The 12,600-nt window shown below is 43.0% G+C and overlaps 1 protein-coding gene across 1 annotated transcript; it reads left to right on the plus strand.

Moving 5' to 3' along the window:
* Positions 1-9,529: 9,529 nt before the first annotated feature.
* LOC309491672 (NLR family CARD domain-containing protein 3-like) lies at positions 9,530-12,277 on the plus strand. Its single transcript, XM_082190718.1, has one exon. The coding sequence runs from the start codon at positions 9,703-9,705 to the stop codon at positions 11,509-11,511; it is 1,809 nt and encodes a 602-aa protein (XP_082046844.1). The 5' UTR covers positions 9,530-9,702; the 3' UTR covers positions 11,512-12,277.
* The last annotated feature ends 323 nt before the right edge of the window (positions 12,278-12,600 follow it).

Here is a 12,600-nt window from a genome sequence, read left to right on the forward strand (position 1 = left end):
TCGTGCGTGCGCACAAAACAGCATGCCAGAATACAGTTCTCTTTCGAGCTTGAACGAACAATAACACACACAATTATGCCAAAATGTATTTTTGTCGAGTATCTTCATAACATAATAGTCTTGAACGTGAAGAGTTGTGACTCGTGAGAGGCGCGTGTGAGATCCGCGTCTCTGACAGCAGCGGCTGGTCTTAAAGGGACAGTACACAGTAGCCACTAATTAGAACTGTCACTAAAGTTAATCAAAGAACAAAGGGAACAGAGAAAAACACTCACTGCTCTTGACTAAAGAACTTTTTTCTTTAAGCAGATTATCACTAATCTGTGTGTGCATTTATTTTCCTTGAGAACCAAGCAAGTTGACTCATGAAACCATTTGTTTATTATATCGCATTTCGCAATCGCAGTATTGACCTCAATTATCGCAATATGACATTTTCCCCAAATCGTGCAGCCCTAGTCTGTGTAATTTCAGCTCATAATTCCCCCAGATCATTTATTATAGCTTGTCAAATTTGCCCCTTTTTGGGTGGAAGCAAAAACGTGCCATTTTTGTGTGTGTCCCTTTAAATGCAAATGAGCTGCAGCTCCGCCCGTTCAGAAGAGCCGATCCTTCACACAAGCTTCAGTTACTCCAGTAGTGATGGGGAGTCTGGTTCTTTTCCCGAACCGGTTCTTTCGGACAATTCGTTTCAATGAACCAGTTCAAAGACCAGTTCACCAGTTCTTTTACGTCCTCACGTAATGACGTCAATTCTATCATCCTGGTGAATAAAAATAAATTAAAATTTTAATAACTTTAGTTAAATAATAGTAATCATCGTCATCATCATCATCTTGGATAAGTTTCTTACATTTACGTTTTGCAAATGAACCCAGTACTGGTGCAAACATGGATGTCTTACATGTCTTAAAGATATAAAGTTTATTTTATTTTATTTGTTATTAAATAAACGTACATTTCTCCGAATCCGCCCCCTCATTCAAGTCCTTGGTTCACCCGGGCTCATAGTATTATCAGCACAGCATCAGACGGTGCTATCACGCATGTGCAGTACCTCCAGCTCATCGGTTCTCCATATCGAACGTGTCCGAAAGAAACAGTTCTTGTCCGGGACAAGTGGACAAGTGCCCGACCGATAGAAACGATTCTGATCTTGTACAGTCAGTGTAATAATGTATAGTGTATTTCTGGTTGCTGCGCTGCCTGTCTCTTTGTGAGAGGCTGGAGAAATTAAAACAAATAAGTGTAAGAGCACACACAAAAAACTCACAGAAGAAACATACTGAGGTAAAAATGTTGAGTTTTTTTAATTTATATTATATGATATAGTTAAGCAACATAACACGACTAAGAGAGCTCCCAGCAAACACATTTACTTTGCTGCCGTACCATGGGTGCAGCAGGCGTAATGATATGACGCAGCGCCTGAAAATAGTCCCCAGCTTGGTAACTTCCATCGTGACCGGGACTAAGTTTGTCTAACATATTAGACCTATTTTCAGGCGCTGCGTCATATCATTACGCCTGCTGCACTCATGGTACGGCAGCAAAGTTTCTTGATTATTACGCAGGAATGAGAGTATAGTTCCTAGCCATATCAGTCTAGAAAATCGCAACTTTACATTTTCCGTCGGGCTTAGTACACGATGTAACTACAGAAGAGTCAAGTTTTAAATAGGAAAAATATCGAAACTCTTTGGTCATTTTTTTGAGAGAGATGCTAATGGTCCTGTCCGATTCAATGCTCTATGCTAAGCAATGCTAAAAGTGGTACTGCCAGACCCGGAGATCGGCTGAATGGATTCGAAAACGGTAAATCCCAATTGTTTAACTCTGGGTGAGTTGTAAAATGAGCCTATTTCCAAAAAAAGTGGAGTATCCCTTTATTACGTTGCTTATACGGCACAGATACAAGCTGTTTTGTAGTAAACAACAGCGCACATCTGTGCTTTCATTCATTCACACACAGACACGCGATTAATATTTAAACAGTATTTTTTGGGTTTACAGACACTATTGCATATCGCGATTAGAACAAAGCACTTAATAAAGAACTTACTATTCACAATCCTCAGCTGGATCCGTTGCTCCTCGAAATGAAACTAAACCAGCACTTCTGAGGTAAATTTCCCAGGATTATTATTACGATAGTATTATTCCTCACAGCGAAGCAAGACGACGTAAAGTGCTCGAGTCTGATTAAACTCGATGTGTTTTATCCCTCTGATGTGGGCGTTGACACGTTTGCATGGATCGCCTCAGATTTGCTTTGAATAGCGCGTGCTCTCCGTGGGCGTGGTCACATTAGCACTTAATGAGATGAAATGAGAATCTCTCTTTTTTCACACAGATTACATAAACTGAGAATATTTGTTTTTTTATATAAATTACTTCATTTAAAAGAAGAGAATGTCTCAAGGTTACGACTGTAACCCTAGTTCCCTGAGTAGGGAACGAGACGATGCGTCGATGACACTTTGGGAACGCCCCCAGCATGATTACGTCTGAAGCATCTTTGTCAACTAGTCCAATGGAAAGAATGAACCATTCTCGCGGGTGACGTCATATCCAGGAAGAGATAAAAGCTCATCCTGTGCAATCGGCATTAGCTTCGAAATTGCCGAAGCAAGTCGATCGCAGGGATGTAGGAAGTATGGCAGGACGGCGCATTGTCTCGTTCCCTACTCAGGGAACTAGGGTTACAGTCGTAACCTTGAGACGTTCCCTTTCGAGGGAACTCGCGATGCGTCGATGACGAGAGAGTTTTAGACTTATCATTTTCTCAGATCTGATTTGAGTCACGATCTGTTTGAGTGTCAGCATCTTGAACTTGAGTTTCTGAACTGTACGATTCAAACGACGAAGATCTAGTATGGGACGCAACCCTCCATCCTTTTTTGGAACAATGAAATAACGGCTGTAAAAACTAGGGCTGTCGCGATAACCGCAATATCGCAGTACCGCGCTACTGACAAGCCAACCGCAGAGGAATTCAAGTAACCGCAGCAACCGCGATATTCGCGTGTTTTCTTTTTTCATAAGGCTATACCCTTCTTATTTTGAACTTCGTGCATGTGTATTGAATGTTAAATAAGTTAATAATGATAATAAGACGTGGTGATCATGGTTTTATCATGGTGATTTGTACAGAGGCTTCGTGGATTTGCACTTAAGCCTAAACAGACAGTGAATGAGAGAGATCGACTGAGCGCGTGCGATTACCTGCGTCTGTCTTTGAGGTCAAGTCATATTCGTGAAAAGGTTGCCGTGTCCAAGGAAAGTTAAATATTTGTCCTGTCATCCTTTTAACGTTTAAAATAAAGGGTATTTACCATGAATGGCATCAGCGACAGCGCTGGTCAGCATCCACAGCACGCGGAACTCGCGGTCGCGGGAAACAAAACTCAGTGAGTCACGCATTGAATCAATGCTATTTGTCTCTATTAAGTGAAGCTTCAGCGTTACCCATGCGGCGCATTGCTGGTCAGCTGAGCCTTGAAAAGTGGAGATCAAAGTTAAAAATAATTAACCTTGTTTCATTACTATCTTTTAAAGAATCAATCAGCGTTTTTGAACGTGTTGTTGAATGAATGGTTTAATGACTCACTCAAAGACAAAGACTCCGTTGCCGTAACAACTGCGCGTTGAGTGACAGGCTTTCAATGTGCAGAGACGCTGTTTAGTTTCGGTTTGTTGGTTACTGAAAATTTACTCGTTTTTGTGCATGCTGACCACATCGTAACACTTATTTATATAGCAACAAATAAATCAAAATAAATCAAAATAAATTAATAAATGCGGTAAAACCGCATATCGCGCTATTGAGCCACTCAAAATTACCGCAAGGGAAAATCCTTCACCGCGACAGCCCTAGTAAAAACCCGATTCTCTGTCGGGAGAATACACCTGTTCTATAGCCTCCTTTGCTAACAGAGCTTTCACCTCTTGCTCCATTACCAGAGCCTGCTCGGGCTGTACTAACGTGAGCAACACCCCGTTGTAGCATGGTGGATGAGAACCAAACTGGATTCTGTAACCTCTTTCTACTATCTGCACAGAGGTGGACGAAGTACACAACTTCCTTACTTGAGTGAAAGTACAGATACTACTGGTCAAATATTACTCCGTTACAAGTAAAAGTTGTAAAGTCCTATTTTTACTTAAGTAAAAGTGCAGAAGTACTCGTTTTTAAAAATACTTAAGTATCAAAAGTAAAAAGTAAATGTCAATGCATTGTTTTATTATTGTTGCATTGTTGTATGTAATACTTAAAGTACCGTATGCCTCTGAATCTATGCCTGCATACCTACCCTCATATCAATATCACATTTATTTCTAGAACACAGTTCCAGTAGTGGGATTGAATGTGAGATTGAATAAGTGCACTCAATAACGTCCACAATGGTTTCGGACACCCAAATGGCTGTTCCCTCAAATATTGCCCTATTTAAAGTTTTTTGACTTTTAGTATGAATATGTTCACCTTACTGTTATCTATAAGCTAGTGTGCAAAAAAGTGACAAAATTCGCATTTAGAAAATCAAACCCAACGTTGAAAATGAAAATCAGGTTTATGTCAGAATCCAATGTCAGATTGACGTTGATCTCCAACATTGGACAGACGTTGTATTGTGGTTGAAAATGAAAATCGGGTTGACGTCAGAAACCAACATCAGTCGGGTTCTGACGTCAACCCTACTTTTACTTTCAATCAATATCCAACGTCAATCTGACGTCGGGTTCTGATGTCAATCAGATGCAGGGTTCTGACGTAAACCCGACTTTCATTTCCAACCAAAATGCAACCCCTGCAACCAAAATCATCCACTGACTGATGTTACTTTCTACTCAAGGACCTTGACAGAACTGTAGTGGAGTAAAAAGTACGATATTTGTCTTTCAAATGTAGTGAAGTTAAAGTAAAAAGTTTCCAGAAAAAATAATACTCAAGTAAAGTACAGATACTAAAAAAGTGTACTTAAGTACAGTACTCAAGTAAATGTACTTTGTTACTGTCCACCTCTGTATCTGCAGGACCCATTGAGATATGTTTGGCAGATTCTTCCATTCCGCCAGAAAATCTACTAAGGGAACCAGCCTCTCGAGGCTGGCCTCTGGTATAATTGAGACAGCCAGTTCGGGGACCTGAAGCGTACTGGCAGGAAACACCTGAACTGACTGTTTTTGAACCTCCCTCAGAAGGCACGAGTTTGGCGCAATGTCGAGTTGACACTGCGCCAGGAGCTCGTTGGAGACCGCTGCGCCCCGAAACACTGAGGGTGGCGGGGTTAGCAGAACGGCCCCCTGAGGGCACCGAGATGGAACAGGCACCGTATACTGAGGTGTACACCGTTCCATCACGGTTGGGGCTTCCCTCACTGGTCTGACGCCAGTGGCGTCAGGACTTTTTCTTTTGAGCCGAAGCCAGAGGTGTCTCTCAGTGGCTACAAGCGCTGCCATAGACCGCCCTATTACTCTGGCGGTCTCCTTAGTAGCCCTGAGCCCTTCTGTCCAAATCCCCCAGCAGATCAGCCTGATATGCTTGAAGCACTGCCATAGTATGAAGGCAGGCTCCGGCTTGACCTGCTGCCGTATATGCTTTGCCCACTAAATTCAATGTAGTTTTTAATGGCTTTGTGGGCAAAGCTGAGGTCTTCAGGGACGATGCTGTACCGGGAGACAGATAGCTCGCAAGCGTTTGTTCTGCCCGGGGCATCGACCCATGGCCATACTCTTTCAACCCCCTTATTTGAGAATATACATGAACTTGGGGGCTGAAAAAACGGGATGAGTATGGCTTATTCCACGATCTAGAAAGCTCACTGTGAAGATCGGGGAAAAATGGAAGGCCTCATGGTGGAGGTGAAACATTGGATGATAAGAAGCGCTTGTCTAATTTACTTTTGGGACGAGCGCCTCTTTTCTCGGCTGGCCATTCAATATGTAATTTATCTACAGCACGAGTAATCACCTCCACCAGCTCCTCATATGCGGGGGAAAGAGATGGCGAATCCTCTTCCCCCTTATGTGTGTCACTGCCAATGCTTAATACATCTAACTCCTCAGAACTAGAGCACTGAAGCACTAGGCTCTCTTCCTGGGTGGGAGAATCCGCAGAGCGGGCTCCCGATCCAGGAGAGAGAGCACTGGATCCTTCAGGTAAGGGAGGAGATAAGGTCCTCGGACCCGTCTCCAACCCCGCTGAAAGATCCATTTGCGATCCCCAGGAATGCTTTCTCCGTGCTGCCTCGGCAGCAGCGGGTCCAGCACCCTGAGATTCGCGAGCCTCGCCACTTTCCTCAAAAAGTGACAGGCGGGAGCGGAGCATGCGAAGCGGTAGCTTCTCACAATGCAAGCAATCAGCCCCCTCAAAGGCTGATACCGCATGCTCAACTCCCAAATACATCACACAAAGCTCGTGTGTATCCCCACCCGTTAAATAACGCGGGCAGGGATAAGCACACTGCTTGAACAATTGTTTCACCAAAGTGAAATGCTTTGTAACGTGACAGACAACAGTAAATAAGACAGACAGTTTTGACACAGATCGCTTGCTGAGGCAACAGAAGCTAATGCCGGTTGCACCGGATGCACTTTTATCTCTTCCTGGTCATGACGTCACCCGCCCGTGACGTTCATTCTTTCCATTGGACTAGTTGACATAGATGCTTCAGACGCAATCACGCTGGGGGCGTTCCCAAAGCGTATCGCGATTTCCCTCGAAAGGGAACTCAAGCTTTATGCCTGTGTGCCTATGTGCCTGTATGCCTGTGTGACTGAGTATTCGCTGAGTTATAGTTCATTTTCGGACACGTTTCAGAATGGACTTCACTGACAGAGAAAAGGCAGAACTCGCAACATGTTTATTTTTCTTTATTTGGCAAAAAGCACAACACTTTGTTTTTATTGTGAGTATACACCAAAAAATATACACTTAACAGGATGGAATGATGTACACTTATATGTAAGATCAAAATCAACAGAGTATTTTGAGTCTCTTTTGCATTGATAAGAAAAAAGTGAGCAGATCATGCCGGCGTGATCGCCGACCCCAGAGGGTTAAAGTATCATGATAACCTTATTTTGTAGTAAATGCTGCTCCACACAAACTCCATCTCTGAAGGTGAATCGAGACTCAAAATCAACAAATCTCAAAACTGAAAGACTTAAGTTAAAGACTAAACTCAAACAGGCATTAAAGAAAACTTATAATAAATAAAACATCAGGCAGAACTAAAGGTAGAATCATTTTGCTGTTTTCTCTCAGAATCTCCAGGAGTAGGAAGAGACAGAGATCTTCATCTCCTGAACCCAGCTGTGTGTCTATGAAGAGTGACAGATCCATGATTTATCCATCTAATATAAGTGATGAAACAGTGACCTCTGACCCCAGCTGTGCGTCTGTGAAGAGTGACAGATCCATGGGTCTTCCTCCTGTATTCAGTGATGAAACAGTGACCTCTGACCCCAGCTGTGTGTCTATGAAGAGTAACAGATCCATGGGTCTTCCTCCTGTATTCAGGGGTGAAACAGTGACCTCTGACCCCAGCTGTGTGTCTATGAAGAGTGACGCATCCATGGGTCTTCCTCCTGTATTCAGTGATGAAGCAGTGACCTCTGACCCCAGCTGTGTGTCTATGAAGAGTGACGAATCCATGGGTCTTCCTCCTGTATTCAGTGATGAAACAGTGACCTCTGACCCCAGCTGTGTGTCTATGAAGAGTAACAGATCCATGGGTCTTCCTCCTGTATTCAGTGATGAAGCAGTGACCTCTGACCCCAGCTGTGTGTCTATGAAGAGTGACGAATCCATGGGTCTTCCTCCTGTATTCAGGGATGAAACAGTGACCTCTGACCCCAGCTGTGTGTCTATGAAGAGTGACAGATCCATGGGTCTTCCTCCTGTATTCAGGGGTGAAACAGTGACCTCTGACCCCAGCTGTGTGTCTATGAAGAGTGACGCATCCATGGGTCTTCCTCCTGTATTCAGTGATGAAACAGTGACCTCTGACCCCAGCTGTGTGTCTATGAAGAGTGACGGATCCATGCATCTTCCTCCTGTATTCAGTGATGAAACAGTGACCTCTGACCCCAGCTGTGTGTCTATGAAGAGTGACGGATCCATGCATCTTCCTCCTGTATTCAGTGATGAAACAGTGACCTCTGACCCCAGCTGTGTGTCTATGAAGAGTGACGCATCCATGGGTCCTCCTCCTGTATTCAGTGATGAAACGGTGACCTCTGACCCCAGCTGTGTGTCTATGAAGAGTGACGCATTCATGGGTCTTCCTCCTGTATTCAGGGATGAAACAGTGACCTCTGACCCCAGCTGTGTGTCTATGAAGAGTGACGCATCCATGGGTCTTCCTCCTGTATTCAGTGATGAAACAGTGACCTCTGACCCCAGCTGTGTGTCTATGAAGAGTGACGCATCCATGGGTCCTCCTCCTGTATTCAGTGATGAAACAGTGACCTCTGACCCCAGCTGTGTGTCTATGAAGAGTGACGCATCCATGGGTCTTCCTCCTGTATTCAGTGATGAAACAGTGACCTCTGACCCCAGCTGTGTGTCTATGAAGAGTGACGCATCCATGGGTCTTCCTCCTGTATTCAGTGATGAAACAGTGACTCCTGATCAACTGTGAGTATAAACATGAACTTGGTGATTTAACTGATACTCAAAAACACACTGAATGCACACAGAGAGATGAGTTCGGTTTTTATTTCTGATTTCACCTCAAATCTGTGGACAAACGTTCAGTGATGAAAAATAAATTTTGATCTCAATGTCCTGATATAAGAAACTTATTGTCTAACAGAATCTCTGGTGTCAGATTGAGGATGAGCTTTTGGTTTCTTCCTCATTTCTTAACCTGTTAAGGCCAATTTATACTTCTGCGTCGAGTGTACGCCGTAGTGTACGTCGTAGGCTACGCACGTAGGCGACGCCGTCGTGAGCATTTATACTTCTGCGAATGTCTGTGTTGCTCTGCAGTTACACCGCCGAAACGCTAGTTGGCGCGGGTGGGTTTTAATGTTCCAGTTCCACTGTGTTTACATTCCTCGCGGCTATTTTGAGTTTAGGATTCTACGAGCAATGGCGACTGAAGGAGTCATACAGATGGCTGTATTTCCGCACTTCTTCAAGCAATCTCTCGGTCACTTGGTCTATTTCCATGGCTCTTCACTGATCTTCGGAATTTAAAAATGGCGGGCGGGCGCTGCAGAGTGCAGAAGATCATTCCGGAAATGCGTAGGAGGAAACGCGATGCTATCCAGCCGACCAATCACAGATCTTGCGGTCCGCGTCGCCGCGACGCGTAGTTACATTTTTGAGGAGGTGCGCGTCAGGGTACGGCGAAGGGTACGACGTATGGTACACGTCAATGCGTATGCTACGCCGTACCTTCTACGCGCACCCGACGCAGAAGTATAAATTGGCCTTTAGTGAGTTTGTTCCTGGTCTCTGTCACCTTTAGCTGCTCGCTGGAGGATTGAAACACTGTTTTCCTTTTCTTTGTGTTTTTCTGCTGTTCTGTTTTCTGTGAAGCTGCTTTGTGTGTTTTACTCTGTTGTTCCTGTTGTTATTTCAGCAGAGTAGATGGAGAGCGAAGCATCTCTCGAGGAGTCGTCTCAGTCTTCTGTCTGAACAACACTTTCACCACCGTTACACCGTCCCTGAATAGACATGATCAACCAATGAAGGATGAACTACAGAGAGTCAAAGACCGACACAAAACCAGCATGAAGAACAAGTATGAGAGATTATTTGAGGGACTGAAACTCCAAGAGAATGAAACCCTCCTGAACAGGATCTACACACAGCTCTACATCATAGAGGGAGAGAGAGAAGGAGTGAATGAAGAACATGAGGTTTTACAGATGGAGAAAACAGCCAGAACACAACACTCACAAGACACTCCAATCTACTGCAATGACATCTTTAAAGCCTCTCCTGAACCAGGACGCGAGGAGAAAGAGCAAATCAAGACTATTCTCACTAAAGGCATCGCTGGAATCGGGAAAACCGTCTCTGTGCAGAAGTTCATTCTGGACTGGGCCGAGGGAAAAGCCAATCAGGATGTAGATTTCATGTTTGTGCTTCCATTTCGAGAGCTGAACTTGATCCGAGATCATCAGTGCAGTCTTCACACACTTCTGCTGGACTTTCACCCTGAACTTCAAGATCTGGACTCAAAGATTTATGGGGTGTGTAAATTTGTGTTCATCTTTGATGGTCTGGATGAAAGCAGAATCACACTAATGTTTTCAGACGCTCAGGAAGTTTCTGATGTGACTGAGACTTCATCAGTGGGTGTGTTGATGTCAAAGCTCATGAAAGGAGATCTGCTTCCCTCGGCTCTCATCTGGATCACCTCCAGACCAGCAGCAGCCAATCAGATCCCCTCCAAATACATCCACCGTCTGACAGAGATTCAGGGATTCAGTGAGCCTCAGAAGGAGGAATATTTCAGGAAGAGAATCAGTGACGAGCATCAAGCCAGCAGAATCATCTCACACATCAGAAGAGCAAGAAGCCTCCACATCATGTGCCACATACCCGTCTTCTGCTGGATCTCCTCCACTGTGCTTCAGAAGCTCCTGGAAGAAGATCTGAGTGCAGAAATCCCTCAAACTCTGACTGAAATGTACATCCACTTCCTGCTGATTCAGATCAACATGAGGAATCAGAAGTATGAAGAGAGAGATCCAGAGAAATTCCTGCAGTCCAACAGAGAAGTGATTGTGAAACTTGCTGAAGTGGCTTTTCATCAGCTGATGAAGGGCAATGTGATGTTCTATGAGGAGGACCTGAGAGAGAGCGGCATAGACGTCACTGACGCCTCAGTGTATTCTGGGATTTGCACTGAGATCTTTAAGGAGGAATCTGTGATTCATCAGAGAAAAGTCTACAGCTTCATTCATCTGAGCGTTCAGGAGTTTCTCGCTGCTTTCTATGTGTTTTACTGCTATTTAATGAAGAACAAGGAACCACTGCATAAATTCAGTTTTTCCAGATCTGATGAAGTCTCTCTGTATGATCTACTAACATCAGCAGTAAATAAAGCCCACTGGAGTGAGAATGGACGGCTGGATCTGTTCCTGCGGTTCCTGCTGGGCGTCTCACTGGAGTCCAATCAGAGACTCTTACAGGATCTACTGACACACACAGAGAACAGCTCAGAGATCATCAGGAGAACCACACAGTACATTCAACAGAAGATCAAAGATCCATATGTTCATCTCTCAGCTGATCAATCCATCAATCTGTTCCTCTGTCTGCTGGAAGTGAAAGATCAGACTCTGTCCAGAGAGATTCAGGAGTTTGTGAAATCAGACAAACACTCAGAGAAGAAACTTTCTCCGTCTCAATGCTCTACAATCTCCTACATGGTTCAGATCTCAGAGGAGGCGCTGGATGAGCTGAACCTCAAGAAATACAACACATCAGAAGAGGGTAGAAGAAGACTGATACCAGCTGTGATCAACTGCAGAAAAGCTCTGTGAGTGTTTAATCATTAATAGCTAAAGAATCCTTTTTAAAAATGCACCTTACATCTTTAAAGGGGTCATGACTAGGGTTGCCACCCGTCCCGTAGAATACAGAGTCGTCCCGTATTTAAAGGTAAAATGATGCGTCCCGTATCAAACCAATACAGGACGCAATTTGTCCCGTATATTACATAGACCCACATAGTTAAATAAACAAATAAGGATTTTTCAGTGTGAATAATACTAATAGTAATTAATGAAATCAATTTCACAAGATATAGTAGAGAAGCTCAGTTGCGCATGATTGCATGTTAGCGTCTGTTTTCCCCATAGCGACAGTTTCGAGAACATGCGCCATAAACAGGCGTAATGTGCAGTTTTATAAAACATGTTGAGCTCACTTATCTCTCCAGATATCTGAATGGGAAAAAGGTATCAGTGGGTCTGTCCTGTAACTAATGATGAACGTAAGGCGAACTGCACAGTTTCATTTGTTCACGCGGTGGACTTATGACTTAAAGCATTGTGCCATGACAGACAAATCTGTGCTATTAAAGGTATAACGTTAGGCCTATTGTTTTTTTTGTTTTTGTTTTTTGAATAATCTCTTAATATAACATTCCATACATTATCAGAGCTTAATAGACAGGTAACTATTATATTTCTAGACGTTATTAGACAGATTAATTAATGTATTATAATTAATCTTATTTATTTTCCTTTACTACTTAGTTTTAAAAGTTTTCTTCCCTGAAAACTTATTTGTTTAGGGTAGCTTTTGTATAACTGTTTATTATTGCTATATTATTGTTATTTATCATATATTTCATTGTTTTATTTTATTAATGCATTGTTTGTTCTATTGTAGGTTTTATGCTTTCTGAAGCGCTTTGAGATGCTTTTTAAAGGCGCTATATAAAAATAAAGTTTATTATTATTATTATTATTATTAATGTATCGTTTATAAATATTAATCATATCTATGCATAGTAAATGGTGATCCTATCTGTCATACACAATTTATGGCATTTTAAAAAAGTTTAAAAAGTGTGAAATTATTTAAATAAAATGGGACAAATAATGAAATAATAATTTAGTCACAAT

This window comes from Leuciscus leuciscus (genome assembly GCF_965113295.1).
Source record: "Leuciscus leuciscus genome assembly, contig: HAP1_SCAFFOLD_424, whole genome shotgun sequence".
Classification (NCBI taxonomy): Eukaryota; Metazoa; Chordata; class Actinopteri; order Cypriniformes; family Leuciscidae; genus Leuciscus; species Leuciscus leuciscus.

Excerpts from the sequence above, each read along its gene's own strand:
- LOC309491672 (XM_082190718.1), top strand. The coding sequence starts at position 9,703 with ATGAAGGATGAACTACAGAGAGTCAAAGACCGACACAAAACCAGCATG.